Below are 19,287 nucleotides of genomic sequence, written 5' to 3'. Positions count from 1 at the left end.
AGGAACAAAGTGATTACTAACACATACCCAGAGCTTCAGCTGTATCCTGATCATCCAGATAGATTTGATGGTTATGCTCAGGTGTTGTGTAGAGAGAGTGTGTATATATCAGTGACATATAAGAGCATCAGCAGGAAGGGGTGGGTAATGAGTGTTTGTTTGGATCTAATGATCAGTCCTGGAGTTTGATCTGCTCTTCCTACAGTTACTCATTCAGACACAATAACATAGAGACTGAACTCCCAGTAAAGTCTATCAGCGGTGGAATAGGAGTCTATGTGGATCACAGTGCAGGAACTCTGTCCTTCTACAGCATCTCTGGAGACACAATGAGCCTCATCCACACAGTCCAGACCACATTCACTCAACCGCTCTATCCTGGGTTTAGTGTTTATAATGGATCAGTGAAACTGTGTTGATGAAACAGAATAGAGAGATTCTACCCATAATGCTTTAAACTCATGATGAATCAGTAACAGTGAGATGTTATATAGCAGGGATGGACAACTCCGGTCCTGGAGGGCCAGTGTCCAGCAGAGTTTAGCTTCAACCCTAATCAAACTCACCTGAACCAGCTAATCAAGGTCTTTAGGATTAGCAGAAAGTTATAGGCAAGTGAGTTTTTATCAGGGATGGAGATAAACTCTGCAGGACACTGGCCCTCCAGGACCGGAGTTGTCCATCCCTGTTATAGAGTCTCTTACTTTCTCTTCATTACATTAATACTACAGCTGAACTTCTGTCAGTGAAATAACATGTCAGAATAAATGTGTGTAATGAATCTTTATATAGACAGTGAGATCAGTGTATGTGTGTGTGTGTGTGTGTGTGTGTGTGTGAAAGAGTGTCATGATGTTGAAAGTGATGGTGTTGTGTTGATGGAAATCAGTCATTCAGTTCTTGTAGTGTCACAAATAATTATTAGGGGCCAAGCCCCGAAGGGGCTGTAGCCCCTATTGTAATTGTACGTTTTCCCTTTTATTATTATTATTCTTCCTCCCGAATGGGAGTCTATAGCAGCCCTATCAACGGAACATGAGAAAATGATGAAATTTGGCACACTTGTAGTGATGGTCATGTCTAGAAATCTGACCAATTTTGGAGTCTCTAGGACCAACTCTATAGCGCCACCACCAGTTCAAAATTTCAACATTCTAACGGTTTTAACATTTGAACTGTTTGTCATAGAAAAATTAAATTTAGTTCATCTGATTCGTCTCTTCATGCTGATGCTATTCAACTTCTTACATTAAGTCTCCACCCATTACAGTAGCGGCCATTTTGAAAAGTACAGTATTTGTTTTTTTCGCTTCTCCTCCTTCAAAATTTGTCCAATTTTGTCCAATCTTTGATCAGATTATCTTTGGACTGAGCCGCACAGAAATGACTGAACAGATTTTTTTTATTCATCTTTGTTCAAAGGTTATGATGTCACGAAGTTAACGAGGTCGACCCAAAATTAGTATAGAGGCTGTATCTCGGCCAAACTTTGAGCAATCGAAACAAAAATTGGTACCCTTCATCAGAACCATGGTCTGAGGGTCTATGCCAAACTTGGGAACAGCGCCACCTACAGGTCATGGAAATGAAAAATGGCTATTTTGGCCAATAACGTTTGAACAGTTTGTCAGAAAATCAAGATCTTGGTGTCTATGGATTCCTTGGATCATGCCGAATCCGACGATACCGATTCTGTCAATATTGGATGAATCACGTGTCCGCCATTTTGAATTTTGTCATAAATTGCGATATCTTTTAAACAATTTGACATATCTTCACAAAAAATGGTATGTATGACCTTTAGAAGGTCGTGAAGGTACCTGAGAAGTTTCAGCACAGCGCCACCTACTATTCCACAGATGTAATGATTATTTCAAAAACGCTTATAACTTTTGAAAACACTTTCCAAAATGTGTATGCTTCATGTCATTTTATTCCCTGGCTTATGCCGATTCCGACAATGTATCATTTGTCATTTTCCTTAAATGTACCTGTCTGCCATATTGAAGTAAATGAAAAACAGTTTTTTCGCTACTCCTCCTACAAATTTTGGTCAATTTTGTCCAAAATCAGCTCAGATGATCTTTGGACCGAGCCGCACAGAAATGACTGAACAGATTTTTGATATTCACTACCATTTCCGAGATATTCATCTCTGAATGTGACCTTGCTTGTGTTTGTTGTCTTATACTAGTTAGCTTAGCACAGTAATTGCTTAGCATGCTAAACTATTGCTATTCTTTCTAATGTGGTCTTCAGTCAACAGGTTAACCAAAACTTAGTTGGCATTAAATAACTTTGCATACTAATATGGTTAACATGCTATGAAGCTTTTTTTTTTGTGAACTCTTTCTCACACTGAAACCTCTGCTTAGCATACTGATGAACTTGCATGGCTGATTAGCTCAATGTGTTACGCCACGGATCCCGAATGCTCTGCATCGTGGGTTCGAAACTCAGTGTGACACATGCCCAGACCGCATGAGGTACTGTGGCAGGAAAAGATGCAGAACTTGTGTCTGTTCTAGGCATTCTGCCTAAAACTGGTCTAATCTGAAGCTATCACATGCAATTCCTTTATGTCCAAATTCGTAGTTATTCTTCTTCCCCCTGTATGGTAATCAATGAACCATAAGAAGGAAAATTATCAAATTTGGCATGCTTGTAGTGATAGTAATTAAAAGTAATTTGACCAACTTTGGAGTATCTAGGACTAAGTCTATAGCGCCACCACCAGTTCAAATATTCACTTTTGTAAAGGTTATAACTTTTGAACCCTTTGTTCCAGAAAAATGAATGTCAATACAACTGATTCCTCTCTTCATACTGATCACATTCAATATCTTACATTAAGACTCCACCCAGTACAGTAGTGGCCATTTTGAAAAGTACAGTATTCCATTTTTTCACTACTCCTCCTACAATTTTTGTCCAATTTTGTCCAAAATCAGCTCAGGTGATCTTTGGACCGAGCCGCACAGAAATGACTGAACGGATTTTTGATATTCGCTACCATTCCCAAGATATTCATCTCTGAATGTGACCTTGCTTGTGTTTGTTGTCTTATGCTAGTTAGCTTAGCATGCTAATTGCTTAGCATGCTAACCAGTTGTCATTCTCTTTAATGTGGCTCTTCAGCTATCAAGTTAACCATGAGCTTCATTAGCATTAAGTTAGCTTAGCATGCTAATATGGTTAGCATGCTAAGTAATGCTTTTTTGTAAATTCTTTCTTACACTAAAAGTTCTCTTCCACAGATTGTTGAATGTGCATCCTCAAGTAGCTCAATGTGTAAAGCCAGTTACCTGATGAGCTCTGCACCCCAAGATAGTGGGTTCGAATCCCAGGTGGAGCGGTTTTATGAAATAGTGTGTTTTGATTCCTTTACTGCCTCTTGGATTAGAAATAAATGCTTTTTGTTTCATGCTGTGTTCATTTTCATCTAAGCTTATGTACATTCTGAGTTCATTTTCGCACGTAATTCTGAACCAGCTGTTTCATGTTTGTTCATTTTCTGCTGTTTTTCCTCTTCCTGCTCTGTATTGCGCTACAGCATGATGAGCTGCAGAATGATCTAAAGTAGTTATTAAATATAACATTCAGTGCAGTTTTATAAAAATTCTTCATTTTGAGTTCATTTTCACATGAACTAATGAACTTCGGCAGGTGTGCCAACATTCACCTGCACAGTGGTGCAATGAGATGAGAAATGGACACTGGACTCGGAGGTCGTGGGTTCGAATCCCGTGTGGGGTTCCTTTATACAATTGTGTGTAATGAGTCATTTTGATACCTTTTTTATCCAAATAAGCATTGTACTAATCTTTATTCCTCTTGAATGAGATACAAGTGTTTTTAGTTCATTCCCTGTTCATTCTCTGAACTTCTATTGATTTTCATTTCATTTCCACCTGTCCTTCTGAACCAGCTGTTTTGCATGTACATTCAATTTCTGCTGTTTTTGCTCTTCCTGCTCCGTATTGCGCTACTGCCCCTTCTGGGGCTTGGCCCCGAATTGCTGCTTGCAGCTATATTTATAATTACTATTAAAATGAACTTTCAATAAAATGTATCATTATATATAAAAAAATCTAATTTGTTGTAAAATTGTGAGATGACATTAATAAATGATCAATGTATTAATAAATGTGTGTAATAAATAAACCCAAATCATCTGCTCATACTGTAAACACTTGATCATTAAAATCATGAGCACAATTATTATAATCTGATCCAGTTTACTTTAAATAAACCTCCCCCAGAACGGGATTGCATATACAGACCAGGGCCTGTATTCTTAAAGCTTCTAGGAATCTTCTCAGAGAGATCCTAATTTAGTTTAATCATTTCTACGTAGGAGTCTTAGCTGAAAGGATAAGTTCACTTTCAAATGAAAATTAGCTCAAGCTTTACTCACCCTCAAGCCATCCTAGGTGTATATGACTTTCTTCTTTCTGATGAACACAATATTTTAATAAATATTCTGACACATCTGAGCTTTATAATGGCAGTGATAGGATTCAATGAGTATGAGCTGAAGAAAGTGAAGGAGTGGATTCTGGAATCGACTGCAGGGCTCCAGACTAACTTTTTTCACTAGGAGCACAGTGGCCACCAACTGAAAATTTTAGGGGCACAACCAGAAAATTTAGGGGCGCACACCGTAAATCAACATGCTAACCAAATCTACTAATTTCCACTGTATTACTGATAAATACTTTAATAATAGATGCAGAAATTACAATGTCCTTTTTCAAATTCAGTGTCACATTTTATTCTGCACTTTTGAAGATGCAACAACAAGGTAAACTGACAGCACCATCGCTGTCATGACAGTACAAATAGTAAACAAAATACCATACATTCAGAATAAAAAAAAGTGCTTAGTAACCTTTTGACATGCTTTAGTAACCATGACAATGGTGTAAAATTATGTCTTACACTGGACAAAAACACCAGTTGCCTGAACAGTTTTCCCTCTGTCATCATCACACCTCACAGCTGAAGTATTATGGCACCTTAAGTGATTATTTAAACTAATAAATATTCACAGTAAAGACAGCTAAAGAAGTTAGTAATAGGTCTAAACAAAATGTGAATTAAAGGTCCCATTTTTCGTGTTTTTTTGAAGCTTTGATTGTGTTTATAGTGTGCAATATAACATGTGTTCATGTTTTGTGTGTAAAAAAACACAGTATTTTTCACATAATTTACTTATCTGTATACCTCTGTTTCCACTGTCATAAAAACGGGCTGATGACTTCCTTGTTCTATGAAGTCCCTCCTTCAGAAACACGTAACGAGTTCTGATTGTGCCAGCGGTTCCTGTGTTGTGATTCGACAGCAGTTTAGCGCATCTTGCCCGGAAAGGTCACGCCTCTTACCATAACGTGTGCTGCACATAGTTTTACATGTGGATTATTGTGGTGTTGTGCCGAATGAACACAAAAGACAATAATTCCCGAGAGACTGAACTCTTTAATCTCTACAAGCAGCGACAGAAAATGTACAACGTTAGCACTCACTCAGAAGAGTACCTCAAACGGAAAACAGCCATATACATAAACATAGTCCCCTCTTGTGGCCATTATGTGCACTGCAGTCCAACATTAACTATTGCAGTAAGGATACCACAATTATAATTTTCGGGAACCGAGTTAAACATAAATTGTAACCATTGATCTCTAAGTACAGCATCCCTGGGAAGGCCAAACAAAGGTGGTTGGACTGCAGGATGAAAATAACAGCGTTTCGATGACATGGCGAAAACACACTCTACAAACGCAACTCTTGTGTATTCCTGTGGGCGGAGGTTAGTCAAAAAACTGTTTTAGTGACGTCATTAAAGAAGGAAGTAGAGGGATGTAGTCCAAACTGGCCGTTCGATGTAGGCGACTTTGTTAAATAAAATTTCTCGCTTGGCATTGAACTTTGAGCTTTAAAATTTTACAGATTTTATTTATACTCTAACAACAACATTACACACTAACTAAAGTTTGAAACATGGGATCACGAAGAACGGGACCTTTAAAACATACCTTGAGGCACAGCCATTACGGCACCTTAAGTGATTATTTAAACTTATAAATATTCAAAGTAAAGACAGCTAAATAAGTTAGTGATATAGGTCTAAACATAATTTGAATTAAACTTACCTTGAGCATGTGCATGTTTCACTTCGATGTGGCCAATCAAAATATTCATTGGTTTCCCTTCGTTTAGGATCCTTGCGTATATGATTTCGTATTCCTTTGTTGAAACGTCGGTGTCCCCATCGATCATAATTGATAAATACGGAGCATCCTTGATTTTCGTGTAAGTCTTCCCCTTCAGAGTATCCGCAATTACTCCAATTACTCCAAAATTAACAAAACTGTATGTTTTGTTAAGTTTTAAGCCATTCTTCCTTTGAAGGTCGAGCTGGCTTTTGTATTTGGTGAAGGGTAGTTCCTCTTTAGCAACGAAGTAGGCCGTGTTAAATTTCAACATCATCTCTGCCTCATCTGCGCTCTGATTTACAGTCATTTGTCTTCTAAAAGCAACCGGCAGTGGCGTTGCTTTTTGATTTATAAACATGTCACGCATACTCGACGCTTTAGGCTGAGATTGTGTTTAATCAGTGTATTGTGTTTAAACTGCAAAGTGCCTGTATTATCGGCAAACTTTGTGTTCCCCGCAGTTCTGGGGTAGCTGCAGCAGTATTCGCAGTTCATATAGTTCGACTGCTTATAGTACCTCAGCCAGCTGAATTCTTTCAGCCAGTCTTCTCAAAAATGGTGAGTGCAGGCTTTTTTCGCCACACCAACCTCTGACTCTGCATCATCATCCGACGGTGACACTGTAGACTCTGGCACTGGTGGCACTGGAAGAACGAATCAATAGTTCGCTTGCTCATAGCTCAGACGCACGCACATATCAAGTTGTGATGATATTTGTCTCTGTTTCCTTCCCACAGATGTTTATGCGCGCTCGATTATCTCTAGGCCCCTCCCCCTCCACACATTTTAGCCACTTACAGTGGCCATTCCGTATTCTTCTCACAAGCATTGGCCGCCTCACAGACAGGCATCACTCAATGAGCACACACTCGCATCTCATGAGTATGTGTGCGAGTGTGTGTGTGTGTGTGTTTGCATGCGTGTGCGCTCGCGTCTCATTGTTTATTTCATTGCTCATTTCTTTGATCATTGACGTGCCCCTTCCACGTAGTCTGGAGTCTGAAGCCCTGGACTGCCGCTTCAATATATATATATATATATATCAGGGGCGTTTCCTCCGAGTAGGCAAGGGAGGCAGTGCCTCCTCAAAAAAATAGGATGAGAAAATAATCCATATTACATATAAAACAACACAAATATTACAAATTATGACATTAAAAAGAGCGCAAGTCACGCGTATTTCTTAAGGAACACTGCCCAACAGCGACAACCGCAGGTAAAGTTACACAGAGGAGTCATGCCTCCCTTTCCTCTCATAGGAATCTATAGAAAATCATCAGAACCCCGGCGTGCGGTGGGTTTTGTGGGGGGTAATTGAGAATGAATGGGGAAAAGTCACGTGAGAGGAGGCAATGTCTCCATCGCGCTATGATTGGATGTAATTGGTTATGATTGGATATGATTGGTTTGTGCGATAAATCCGCCTCTCGTTGAACCACGCGTAGGTTTGACTGAACAAATGATGGTGTCAATCGGAAGACTAATCGAAAAGTAAGTAAACAGATCACCCAGTTAGATATATCACTACTTTATGTTACGTCAAAATCAAACTTGAAATGGACTGAAAGCATGATTACTGTGGGGTTTTTTAGTGCTATCACCTTGGTGAAATTAAAAATGCAATTCGTGTTTACGACAGACGGTGTTAATGGAGCATGACTGATGATCCAAAATATTCTAGGTTGACAATTAAAAAGAAAAACCGCAATAAACAAATAAAATATATTGTTTAAATTATTATTGCCTTTAGTTATTATTTTGGAATGAATGTAGAAATGCTTAAAACACTTGATGCTTGATGAGATTGACTTGGTTTTGATAAATAGAACATTACATTGTTAATGTAAAATTACAAAATAGAGTTGTATTTGGTTTCTTTTCTTTTTTTTTTTTTTTGATGTACTGTAAAGTAATGTTCATTTAACAAGGAAGATTTGTCAACTTTAAGAGTAATGCACATGAATTTACAATGATTCATAAAATATATATATATATATATATATATATATATATATATATATATATATATATATATATATATAATATATATATCTTTTTCACATTTTTTTTTTTTATTATTATTATTTCACAATTATTTCACCCATTATTTTACTGATCCCAAAATTTTGAACGGTAGTATATATATTCTTTATTTCTATTTACCATGCTGTTAATTTCCTATAAGGTATTTGATTGGCTTAGAATGATAAAAATTGTTCCACTCTTTCCAATTACACTGATTGCTGGCATGTCTATTTAAGTGGTGGTTTGAATGTTGGTTTTAATGTAGCAAACATGGAGTCAAATACAAGAAGAACAAGAAAGCCCAACTGGACAGAAGAACAGTGTTTACTGTTAGCCCAAAATATTAACACTTCATTCCCCCTGCTTGTACATACCAGTGAAGACTGTGAGAAACACTGATACGTTTTGCAATCAAAAGCCAGAGAGGAAATTGCAGCACACAAGCAGGAGTCATCACGCACAGGTGAGTGCTATCAGTTTATTTAAAAATGCTGGCAAAGTTATCTCAAACAATGATATGTACAAATGTGGTCCACTGCACCGTTTTTCTATGGGATGGACCACCTACTAAACTGCTGTCCCAACTAGCCCAAACTGTGTTTAACATATTTTGTCACTCAGAAACAAGCATCACCGGTTTGAAGGAGGGCTCAAACGGTAACACTTTAGATTACAGCCCGGAAAGTACTGCGTAATTACAACAAATTTACAGCGTAACTTTCAATAATTATAGTGTAACTATACAGTAAGTATGTGTAAGTATAGGGGAACAATATGTGAAGTATTGGGAATAAACCAGGAAAATAACAAATTATTCATACTTTTAATATTTTATAACTAAGGGGTACGTATGACATAACTAAGGGGTAAATATGACATTACGGGCCGTAAATTAAAGTGGAGCTTGTTACAGTCTTGTTTCATGTAGTTACAGGGTAAGTAATTAATAAAAATAAATAAATAAAAACGCAAACAGTCATATCACTTGGAAAACTTTATTTAAAAAACAACTTATTTCAAAACAGATTTAAAGTTACAACACTTCTTATGTTTCTCTTGCTTGGCTTCCTCCTCCTCTTGTTCCTCTTCTTCTTTCTTTCCACTGATGAATCTTAAGAGGGAATCCCATTTGCTATTCTGTATTTAAAAAATACAGAACACCCAGAAATGTGCTCACCGTTTACTCATCTTTTACCCTCATGCCATCTGAGATGTATCCGACTTTCCTTCTTAAGATGAACACAAAAAGGATTTTAGGAAAAAAATAAATCATCTGGGAACGCTTTATAATGCAAGCTCACGTGTTCCTAAAAGTCGAAGCATCAAACAGCAGTAACTACAGTAATCCATATGACCCCAATGGATGAATCAATGTCTTCTGAAGTGAAACGATACGTATTTGTAAGAAAAATACCAAATATTTGAATATTCTTAAAACTTTCGACCAGCTGTCTCCTGCGCATGTATGCGAGGGTTGAGAGGTCATGCTTGACGTAACCTGAAGCGTGACGTAAGCGTGCCGAGAAACTCACGCAGATGTTGGATGCCGTCAGTTTTTTATTTTTTTTTTATTTTTTTGGTAATGCTCACAACAAAATACACAGAATAGCAGATAATGAGAATGAGAAACAAACAAGACAGAATAACAGAGACGGCAGTTCTCGCGCGAGTTTCACACGAATCTCCTGTGAGAACGTCATGAAAGCTTCACGTTGCTCATTTCAATGTGCTTCATCGAACACGAAGTCAACTCTCATGCAGGCGCTGGTGACAGTTGGTCGAAAGCGAAAAGATGAATAGCCTAAACCATGAGAAAATTTCGGGGTGTACTGTAATTTCTTATAATACAGAATAGCAACGGGATTCCTTCTTAAGATTCATCAGCTGAGAAACAAGAGCAGGTGGAAGCCAAGCGAGAAACAACAACAACCAAAAAACGGACAAAACTTGTTACTTTCTGTCAGGACTTTAGAGTTTGAAATGAAAAGTGTTGTAGACCTGTTTTTAATAAAGTTGTTTTTCAAATAAAGGTTTCAGAGTCAGTGATATCAGATTGTTTGCATTTTATTAATTACTTACCCTGTAACTACATGAAATAAGAGGGTAACAAGCACCACTTTAATTTACGGCCCGTAATGTCATATTTACCCTGTAACTACATGAAATAAGAGGGTAACAAGCTCCACTTTAATTTACGGCCCGTAATGTCATATTTACTCTGTAACTACATGAAATAAGAGGGTAACAAGCTCCACTTTAATTTACGGCCCGTAATGTCATATTTACCCTGTAACTACATGAAATAAGAGGGTAACAAACTCCACTTTAATTTACGGCCCGTAATGTCATATTTACCCAATAACTACATGAAATAAGAGGGTAACAAGCTCCACTTTAATTTACGGCCCGTAATGTCATACTTACCCCTTAGTTATATGTCATAAGTACCCCTTAGATATAAAATATTTACAGTATAAATAATTTGTTATTTTCCTGGTTGTTACCCCTTTATTCCCAATACTTTACATATTGTTCCCCTATACTTACACATACTTACTGTATAGTTAAACTATAATTATTGAAAGTTATGCTGTAAATTTGTTGTAATTACGCAGTACTTTCCGGGCTATAATCTAAAGCGTTACCGACCCATTTTTATTTTCCATAGACAAAGCCATTTCTCATATTTATATCTGGCATTCTATGAACTGAACAATATGGAGGTAAAATAATGACAAATGTTTTTGAAACAAAAAGCTTGTTGAATTGCACTAATTGTAAAAAAAAAAAAAATGCATTGCATTAACCATGTTTATATTTTTAGGACTGAAATTGAACATGGTTGTATATTGAAGTTGTGAATATTTCAATTCAAAACATTTCACACACATTTTCATTGTGAAAAATGTAATAATCCATATTCACCTTTCAGATTTCACTTCCAAAATATTGTATACTGTAGAGAAAGCTGCTTACATGTAGCCTACACAGGGAAAGTAACAGTGAAGATATTGAAATAAATGAAAACACATCGTTTGTGTCCTCAGCTTTTCTGCATATATACTGGCCCTGATAATCAACACAAATACATTTACCACTTGCTCCATTTCTGTAAATCCGTTTTAATGAATGAATGACTCTCTCTACCCATCGCTCTGCTCTTCGTCAACACGCGTTTGCACCACCTGCTGGTGAGGTCGACTAACAGCTGATGGAGATTATGAATCAGAACTATACTGCTTTTCCTGCAGTTCCCGGATGTGAAATGTTGAATTTTCAGTCAAATTTGAACCACTGAATTAAGGGAAGCAAATTTGTAAAGCAAAATAAAATGGACCGAAAAGCAGCAGAAAATAGTACCCTATTTACAGGAGGAGTACTACAAAATAAAATTGAGCTACTCAAAAATAAAATTAATAACATGTAGAAATGGGCATTTGTGTGTCTTAATATCTTTCTAATGGAAATTTTGGCTAAGGTGTGTCTGTTTTATACTGCATTCACTGTAACTACCTGAAATGGAAATGAGTAAATTGAGCTCTGTGAAGAATCCCACTTTGGGTCAGATCCCTTCATTATGGAGGGTATTCTTCATTATGAATTGTGTATCAGTGATCTATCTTTCTGATAGTTCAATACCCTGAATGTCAGACCAGAAGTTCTACTTTGAAAGAGATGTCTTCCTACATCCCAACAGAGTTAAGTTAATAAAAAAATATACACTTTGTTCTCTAAGAGTTTTGTTTCTTCAGATTACAGAGCCTCTGAAACTGATGGGCATGAATCTAGTTGGCAAAAAATTTAACATGTTGAACTTCCAGAATGGGACATTAATCTAAAGGCAAATATGACAAAGTTCTCACCATACTTATGTTTGGTCGAGAGGCAAGGTACCCTTCAGAGGTTCCTGATAGCAATGAGGTACAGTACGTACAATTTGTAATGATTTAAATGTATGTACAGTATTTGTTCTTGGGAAGCTGGATACGTTTGTTTTGTTCCATATAAAAGTTGACTAGGTGGAGAAAATAGTGTCATCAGAAACTGTAAGACCTAAACTCTAAGACCTATAAAAATGACATGAGGAAGACGGCAAGTGATTACTCTGAGGTGGGGTTACAAGGTATTGCTAGAAAACGTACTCCAGGAGTACAAAAGGGAGGAAAAATGGAAGATCATGGGCCTCAAAGCTACAGATATAGGCACTACTAAATGTCAAGGATGAGTGAAAAATAAAATCTTGTAAATGCCACTGCTGACTAAATAACCAATCTCTAACCCTGTTTATTTAAAAATACTTGGCCAATTTGGCAAAGTCCCTAAATGTACTCAACATTACCAAAAACATCACATAATGTAAATATGTGAATAACTCAATTTAAAAAAAAAAAATGTCAGAATCTTTGTAATATCTTGTTTTGGTGTTGTTTCATGTTCATGTTTCGTGGTTTATTTTTCAAGGTCATGTTTTGTTTCATTGCTATGTATGTTATGTTTGCCATGCGTTCCCTGATGCCATGTGATTCCCTTGTCCTCATGTGATCATGTCATGTGCCTGTTAAAAATCTTGCTGCTGCATTCTGCACTAATTGCAGACAAGATAAATTGTGTTTACTTATCCCAACGTACAAAGAGTTGCAATAATCCAATCTTGAGGTGATGAATGCATGCACTATGACCTGTAGGTCTTTAGTATTAAGGAAAGGTTTCAACTTGGCGATCTGTCTAAGTTGATAAAAACTACTCTTTACTACAGACTTAATCTGGTTGTCAAAACTGAGAGAAGAGTCAATGATAACACCCAGATTCCTAACAGTATTTTTTATAGGTATATCTAACGGGGCGATAGCACTAGACATAGCTTCCTTAAGATGCGATGGACCAAAGATAATTATCTCAGATTTTTTTCCGTTTAACTGAAGAAAATTTTGTGATAACCAGGTTTTGACTTCATCCAGGCAGAGTATTAAAGGCTGTAGCGAATTCAAATTTCCAACTTTAAAAGGCAAATATAATTGAGTGTCGTCGGCATACATATGATAAGAAATGTCATGACGACGGCAGATTGAGCCAAGAGGGCTCATGTACAAAGAAAATAAGATGGGCCCTAAAATAGAACCCTGAGGAAGACCATATTTTAATTAAAGCTGCAAGCAGCGTTGAGAGGGCCCTCGCACCCGGGCTCACCGCCACCCGTTGGCCTCAGGAAAACAGTGAACAGTGGGCGTCATGCATTTAAGTGAGTGAATACAGGAGAATTATGCCAAAGTCATTTCGAAATGCCACACTTCCTGCGGCCAACAGGTGGCGCTTTCACCATAACTGAATTTTGCCATGTTGATGTCTTCAGGCCAGGACTTTTATCGAACATGTGAAGTTTGGAGCAGATTGGACATTGTATGCCTGAGTTACAACAACTTCCTGTTTCTTTCGTGGCGTTAATCGCATAAATTAGCACTCAGCCAAGTGTTGCATGATTTAACATGTTTCTAGCATGTTTGGTACTTCGTGGCATAATGAAATGTGAATCTGGTAGTGAATTACAGTGTGAAGCATGCCATTTCCTGTTGCCAGCAGGTGGCGCTATGGCTAACTGAATATTGTCATATAGATGTCTTTAGGCCAGGACTCTTATCACACATGTGAAGTTTGGAGCAGATCAGTATGCCTCAGTTACAACAGCTTCATCGTTCATGGCGAAACATCAGACTTTGTCAGTCCGCCACGGACACGCCCTTCAACCAAAACTCAAGATCTTTGATATTTATCATTGCTAAGGTCTTAAGATTAGACTGATCACATTTGATGTGTATCTGGTTAAATCTCTATGAGGAGTTAATCACAGTGTAAAACATGTAATTTCCTGTTGACTGCAGGTGGCGCTATGACTGTAACTGAATATTGTCATATAGATGTCTTCAGGTCAGGACTCTAATAAAACATGTGAAGTTTGGGGCAGATCAGACATTGTATGCCCGAGTTACAACAACTTCCTGTTTCATGGCGAAACATCGAACTTTGCCAGGTCGCCACGGACACGCCTTTCAGCGAAAACTCTAGATCTTCACAATTTAACGTCTCAAAGGCCTTTAGATTAGACTGACCAAATATGATGTTGATCTGATTTAAGCTCTAGGAGGAGTTCGTTAAAGTACAACATCTGGAAATGGCAAAAACTGCAAAAATTTTGCAAAGAAAATTCAAAATATCTGACTTCCTGTTAGTTTTCAGATTTCACCCCAAGAGACTTTTTTGTAGGTATTGGGCTGTTAGATGTGTGTACCAAATGTCATACCTGTACATGAAACGTAGTGTCAGGGGCACTTCGTTGAAATTTTTTAGGTGGCGCTATCGAGCCATTTTGCCACACTTGATTCTGAAATCTATATCAGACGTAAATTTTCACCACTTCTGACGCATCTGCAAAGTTTCATGAGTTTTCGAGTATGTTTTGGCCCTCAAAACAGTGATTCACCTTATATGGCGAAACATCAGACTTTGTCGGTCCGCCATGGACACGCCCTTCAACTAAAACTCAAGATCTTTGCAATTTAACATCTCAAAGGCCTTAAGATTAGACTGGCCATATTATGATGTTGATCTGGTTTAATCTCTATGAGGAGTTAATCCCAGTGTAAAACATGTCATTTCCTGTTGCCCCCAGGTGGCGCTATGACTGTAACTGAATATTGTCATATAGATGTCTTCAGGTCAGGACTCTAATAAAACATGGGAAGTTTGGGGCAGATCAGACATTGTATGCCCGAGTTACAACAACTTCCTGTTTCATGGCGAAACATCAAACTTTGCCAGGCCGCCACGGACACGCCCTTCAGTGAAAACTCTAGATCTTCGCAATTTAACGTCTCAAAGGCCTTTAGATTAGACTGACCAAATATGATGTTGATCTGATTTAAGCTCTAGGAGGAGTTCGTTAAAGTACAACATGTGGAAATGGCAAAAACTGCCAAAATTTTGTAGAGAAAATTCAAAATATCTCACTTCCTGTTGGGTTTACAAACTTTGCACCCAGGGGCTTTTTTGTAGGTATTGGGCTGTTACATCTGTCTACCGAATTTCATAACTGTACGTGAAATGTAGCACGAAGGGCGCTTAATTGAAATTTTGTAGGTGGCGCTATTGAGCCATTTTGCCACACCTAATTCTGAAACCCATATCAGATGTAAATTTTCACCACTTCTAACGCGTGTGCAAAGTTTCATGAGTTTTTGAGAACGTTTAGGCCCTCATAAATGCGATTCATTTTGGAGAAGAAGAAGAATTGGCTGAGCAATTCCAATAGGGTCCTCACACCATCGGTGCTCGGGCCCTAATGATGCCAGCGAAGAAGAATTATTTGCGAAATTCACAAAGAATGATCTTTCATGCAAATATGACTTAAACCATTTTAAAGCAGGCCCCTTAATACCTACTTCATCCTCCAAGCGTTTTAAAAGAATTAAATGACCTACTGTGTCGAAGGCGGCACTGAGATCCAGCATAAGTAAAACAACCCCCAACCCAGCATCGACTGACATCAGTAGATCATTTACTACTTTAACTAACACAGTCTCTGTACTGTGGCCAGCCCTAGAGCCAGACTGAAAGTTATCTAGAATATCATTTTCAATTAAGAAAGGCGTGATTTGAGAAAAAAAACTACTTTTTCCAATACTTTGTGAGAAATGGTAATTTGGAAATTGGTCGATAATTATTCAGCTCAGTAGGGTTGCAGCCAGATTTTTTGAGTAAAGGTGAGACCACTGCTTACTTAAGATAGGGAGGCACCATTCCATTTCTCAAAGAACTGTTTACAATAGATAAAATACTAGGACCCAAGATAACAAATAGATCTTTTAAAAAGCAAGGAGGTATAGGATCTAAGGGAGTATATGATAGTTTTGTGTGTCTAAAAATATCCTCCAAAACTGAAAGAGAGACTGGATCAAAATGATCGAATGTACATGAATTTGGGGTAAAAGCTGCTAGAACACAACATGACAGCGTGATATCGTCTCTGATTAGTTCAATCTTCCTTTGGAAAAAATTCAAAAAATCCTCACAAGTGTAAAGAGAGGAATCAATAGAAGTATCTATAGATGGATAAAGTACTGAATTTATTTGGGCAATGAGGAGATCTATTTATTAACCCTGAAACATATTTAGTTCTAGCAGCTTTAACAGCACACTGATAATTCTTAAGGGATACTTGCAATATTTCAAAAGAAATCCGTAATTTATAATTCTTCCATCTACGTTCAGCTTGTCTGCAAACCCATCTAAGAGCCCTTATGTCATCATTAAACCAAGGCTGAGGCAAAGATTTAGGCTTTTTCTTCTTAATTGGGGCAATATTGTTTATAATGTCCAAGCATGCTGAATTAAAGGCAACAGTCAATTCATCCGTGTCCATCAGTTTCTAGTACCGATGAAATAGGGCTATTTGCATACGCCTCGGCAACATGATTCGCCATTGACTCAGTCATCGAACGAAAATAAACATCTGTAAATGTTCTCTTTGGTGGGGCAACGGCTAGATCAAATCTAAAAAAGACTGGTCTATGATCCGATATGCAATTATCCTCTGTAACCACATCCTTAATAGGTTACCCCATAGATAAAACCAGATCGAGCGTATGGCCATGACTGTGAGTGGCATCGAGAACAAATTGTGTTAAATTTAAAGAGTCAGTGAGATCAGAAAACTGCTGACCAAGAAGGTTTGACGAACAACACAGATGAATATTAAAATCCCCAGCAATTAAAAGGTTGTCCGTAATCAGTACAATGTGTGAGAGAAAATCAGCGAAGTCCTGAATGAAGTCCTTGTTATATTTAGGAGGACGATAAATAAGAGCGCAGTAGAGAGTCTGTGCCAGGTTTAGTTTGAACAGCTGTACCTCAAAAGAAGAGTATTCCCTTGCCGATGCAACAGAACATTTAAAATGGTCTTTAAACAGCGTAGCCACCCCCCCCACCTCGATCAGACAGTCTCGGGGAGTTTAAAACATTGTACTTCGCAGGTACCAGCTCTGTAAGAAAACAGCTGTCCGACGGCTCAAGCCATGTCTCAGTTAAAAACAGGAAATCCAAGTCTTTAGATACCATGAAGTCACGGAGTATAAAAGTTTTATTTCTCACTGACCTCACATTTAACAAAGCCGTGTTGACTCCAATAAAATCCAACGGATGAACTTGAGATATTGATGAGTACTGTAAATCCCTTACATAGCGGTGAGTCGACGGTTCATTCCACTTATAAGGCTTTACCCACACACGCTGAGTACTGGCCAAAGGCCGTGCAGGTTAGACCGGCCGATGCCACGACCAAACAAAGCGAGCGTCAATCATCCGGTAGGACCATTTATTCTTTGTAGTTCTGGCCAACAAGCCCCCACGTTTTCCTCGTCGTTTATGACGCTTCTTTTTGGAGAAGGAGCCACGGTAACTGCGGCAGATCTCCGGCGGAATATGCAGCAGGTGGTTAGGGAGGTTAGAAGTTTTGACATTGATTGTGAAATGACAGTCTTCAGATGTAATTGAAGTTTTGATTTCTAGTAGTTTCAAGCGATCATATTTCACTACAGATGAGGTAACAGACGGAAACAACATCATAAAAATCAAACAAACATAAACAAACTCTAAAATGCTCAGGACCCGACGGCTTGCCGTGCAACATGCTGGCGCCATCTTGTAAGCTGGGAGTTTTCTGAAAGCTCCCAGATTGTACCACATGGCCGCGCTGTACCACCTGACCGCTGTAGATTAATTTAGCCATTGAAAGTGGTGCCATGGAAACCATAATTCCCAGTCCAAGGACCAAAAGGACATGAACAGCTCCGAATATAACGTCACGTGTTGTCATTTCAAGATTCCGGTAAATACAAGGTGGTGTGAACACAGCATGACTTCGGCCTCCATGCAACCGATCGGCGAGAGTAGCCACGTGCAGGTGGGAAGGAACTGAAAACGGAGACATGAAGTCGGACACTTTCTGCTTCTTGTAGTGATGCTCATGCTGCTTTTGCATACTTTATCACAGCTGAAGTGAAATAAATGCAATATTTGACTAATCCGGCCAATCGTGGACCAGCTGTGTCGTCATCAGCGCTCGTACAGCTGCTCTTGAGAAACTGTGCTGGCTGACTCAGGCGGCTGATCTCGAACCGCTCTTGTGGTATTTTGATGCTATATGTCACAGTCACATGGCGTTGGCGCTGTCTCAAGTTTCTTATTGCCATGCACTGCTTCAAGTCAACCACCGATCAGTCTGTGCGGCGCTGCATCAAGTCGAACAGGCCTATTGGTTGATTTAGTCATGTGGTTATCAGTTCTGTTTTGTGATTGGGTCATTGACTTGATTGTTCACAGGTGTTGCTTGTTTGTCATTAGTCTCTTTGTATAAATAGCCCTCATGCTAAGTCAAGCCAAGCCAAGCCTTTGTACATTTTGTTCATGTTTTGGATTGTTGTGAATAAAAGTGCACTTTGGTTCAACTACCCGCCTCCAGTGGACTTTCTTATAATTCATTATAATTCCAAGGGGACGAGTGATTGTGTAACATGACAGTTGTACTTGGCTTGAAATGAATGGGGCTATCAAATGTGCGTAAATCAATTCTTTGGTCATAATAGACAGGAGGGACGATATTATTCTAAAATTGTAAAGTGTCTGGGTTTAACTTGGCAGGATTGTGAATCTGCTTGAGTAACAAGGAAAATGATGAAGAGGGTATACTTTAGGTGTTTTTTGTTTTGTTTTGTTTTTTTAAACACATCTTCTGCCTTTGAAAACACCCTTTCGCAAGGCACAGATGAAGCCAGGGTACATAAATACTTGACAGCAAGCATTATAGCATTTATAATGTAAACATACTTTATAGATATGAAAATACCCCAAAAAGCATGAAAATTACACAAATCATATACTATTGTAAATGTGTGTTTATTAGCTTCTTGTTTCATGTGTAGAAATGTTTCTCAATGTTTCTCATGGAGCACAGGATGAGAAAGTGTACAGGACAGCATCATCCACAGAAGGGCAG

At 38.3% G+C, this 19,287-nt stretch overlaps 1 protein-coding gene across 1 annotated transcript in view; it reads left to right on the top strand.

Moving 5' to 3' along the window:
* LOC137024899 (NACHT, LRR and PYD domains-containing protein 3-like) overlaps nucleotides 1–419 on the top strand; it is a 38,711-nt gene extending 38,292 nt beyond the window's left edge. The window contains exon 8 of the mRNA XM_067392851.1: nucleotides 139–419. Coding sequence (XP_067248952.1) covers nucleotides 139–419 — 281 coding nt within the window. The remainder of the gene's footprint in view (nucleotides 1–138) is intronic.
* The last annotated feature ends 18,868 nt before the right edge of the window (nucleotides 420–19,287 follow it).

This window comes from Chanodichthys erythropterus, chromosome 8, assembly GCF_024489055.1.
Source record: "Chanodichthys erythropterus isolate Z2021 chromosome 8, ASM2448905v1, whole genome shotgun sequence".
NCBI classification, from domain to species: domain Eukaryota; kingdom Metazoa; phylum Chordata; class Actinopteri; order Cypriniformes; family Xenocyprididae; genus Chanodichthys; species Chanodichthys erythropterus.
This window is presented reverse-complemented; position numbering and strand designations above follow the sequence as displayed.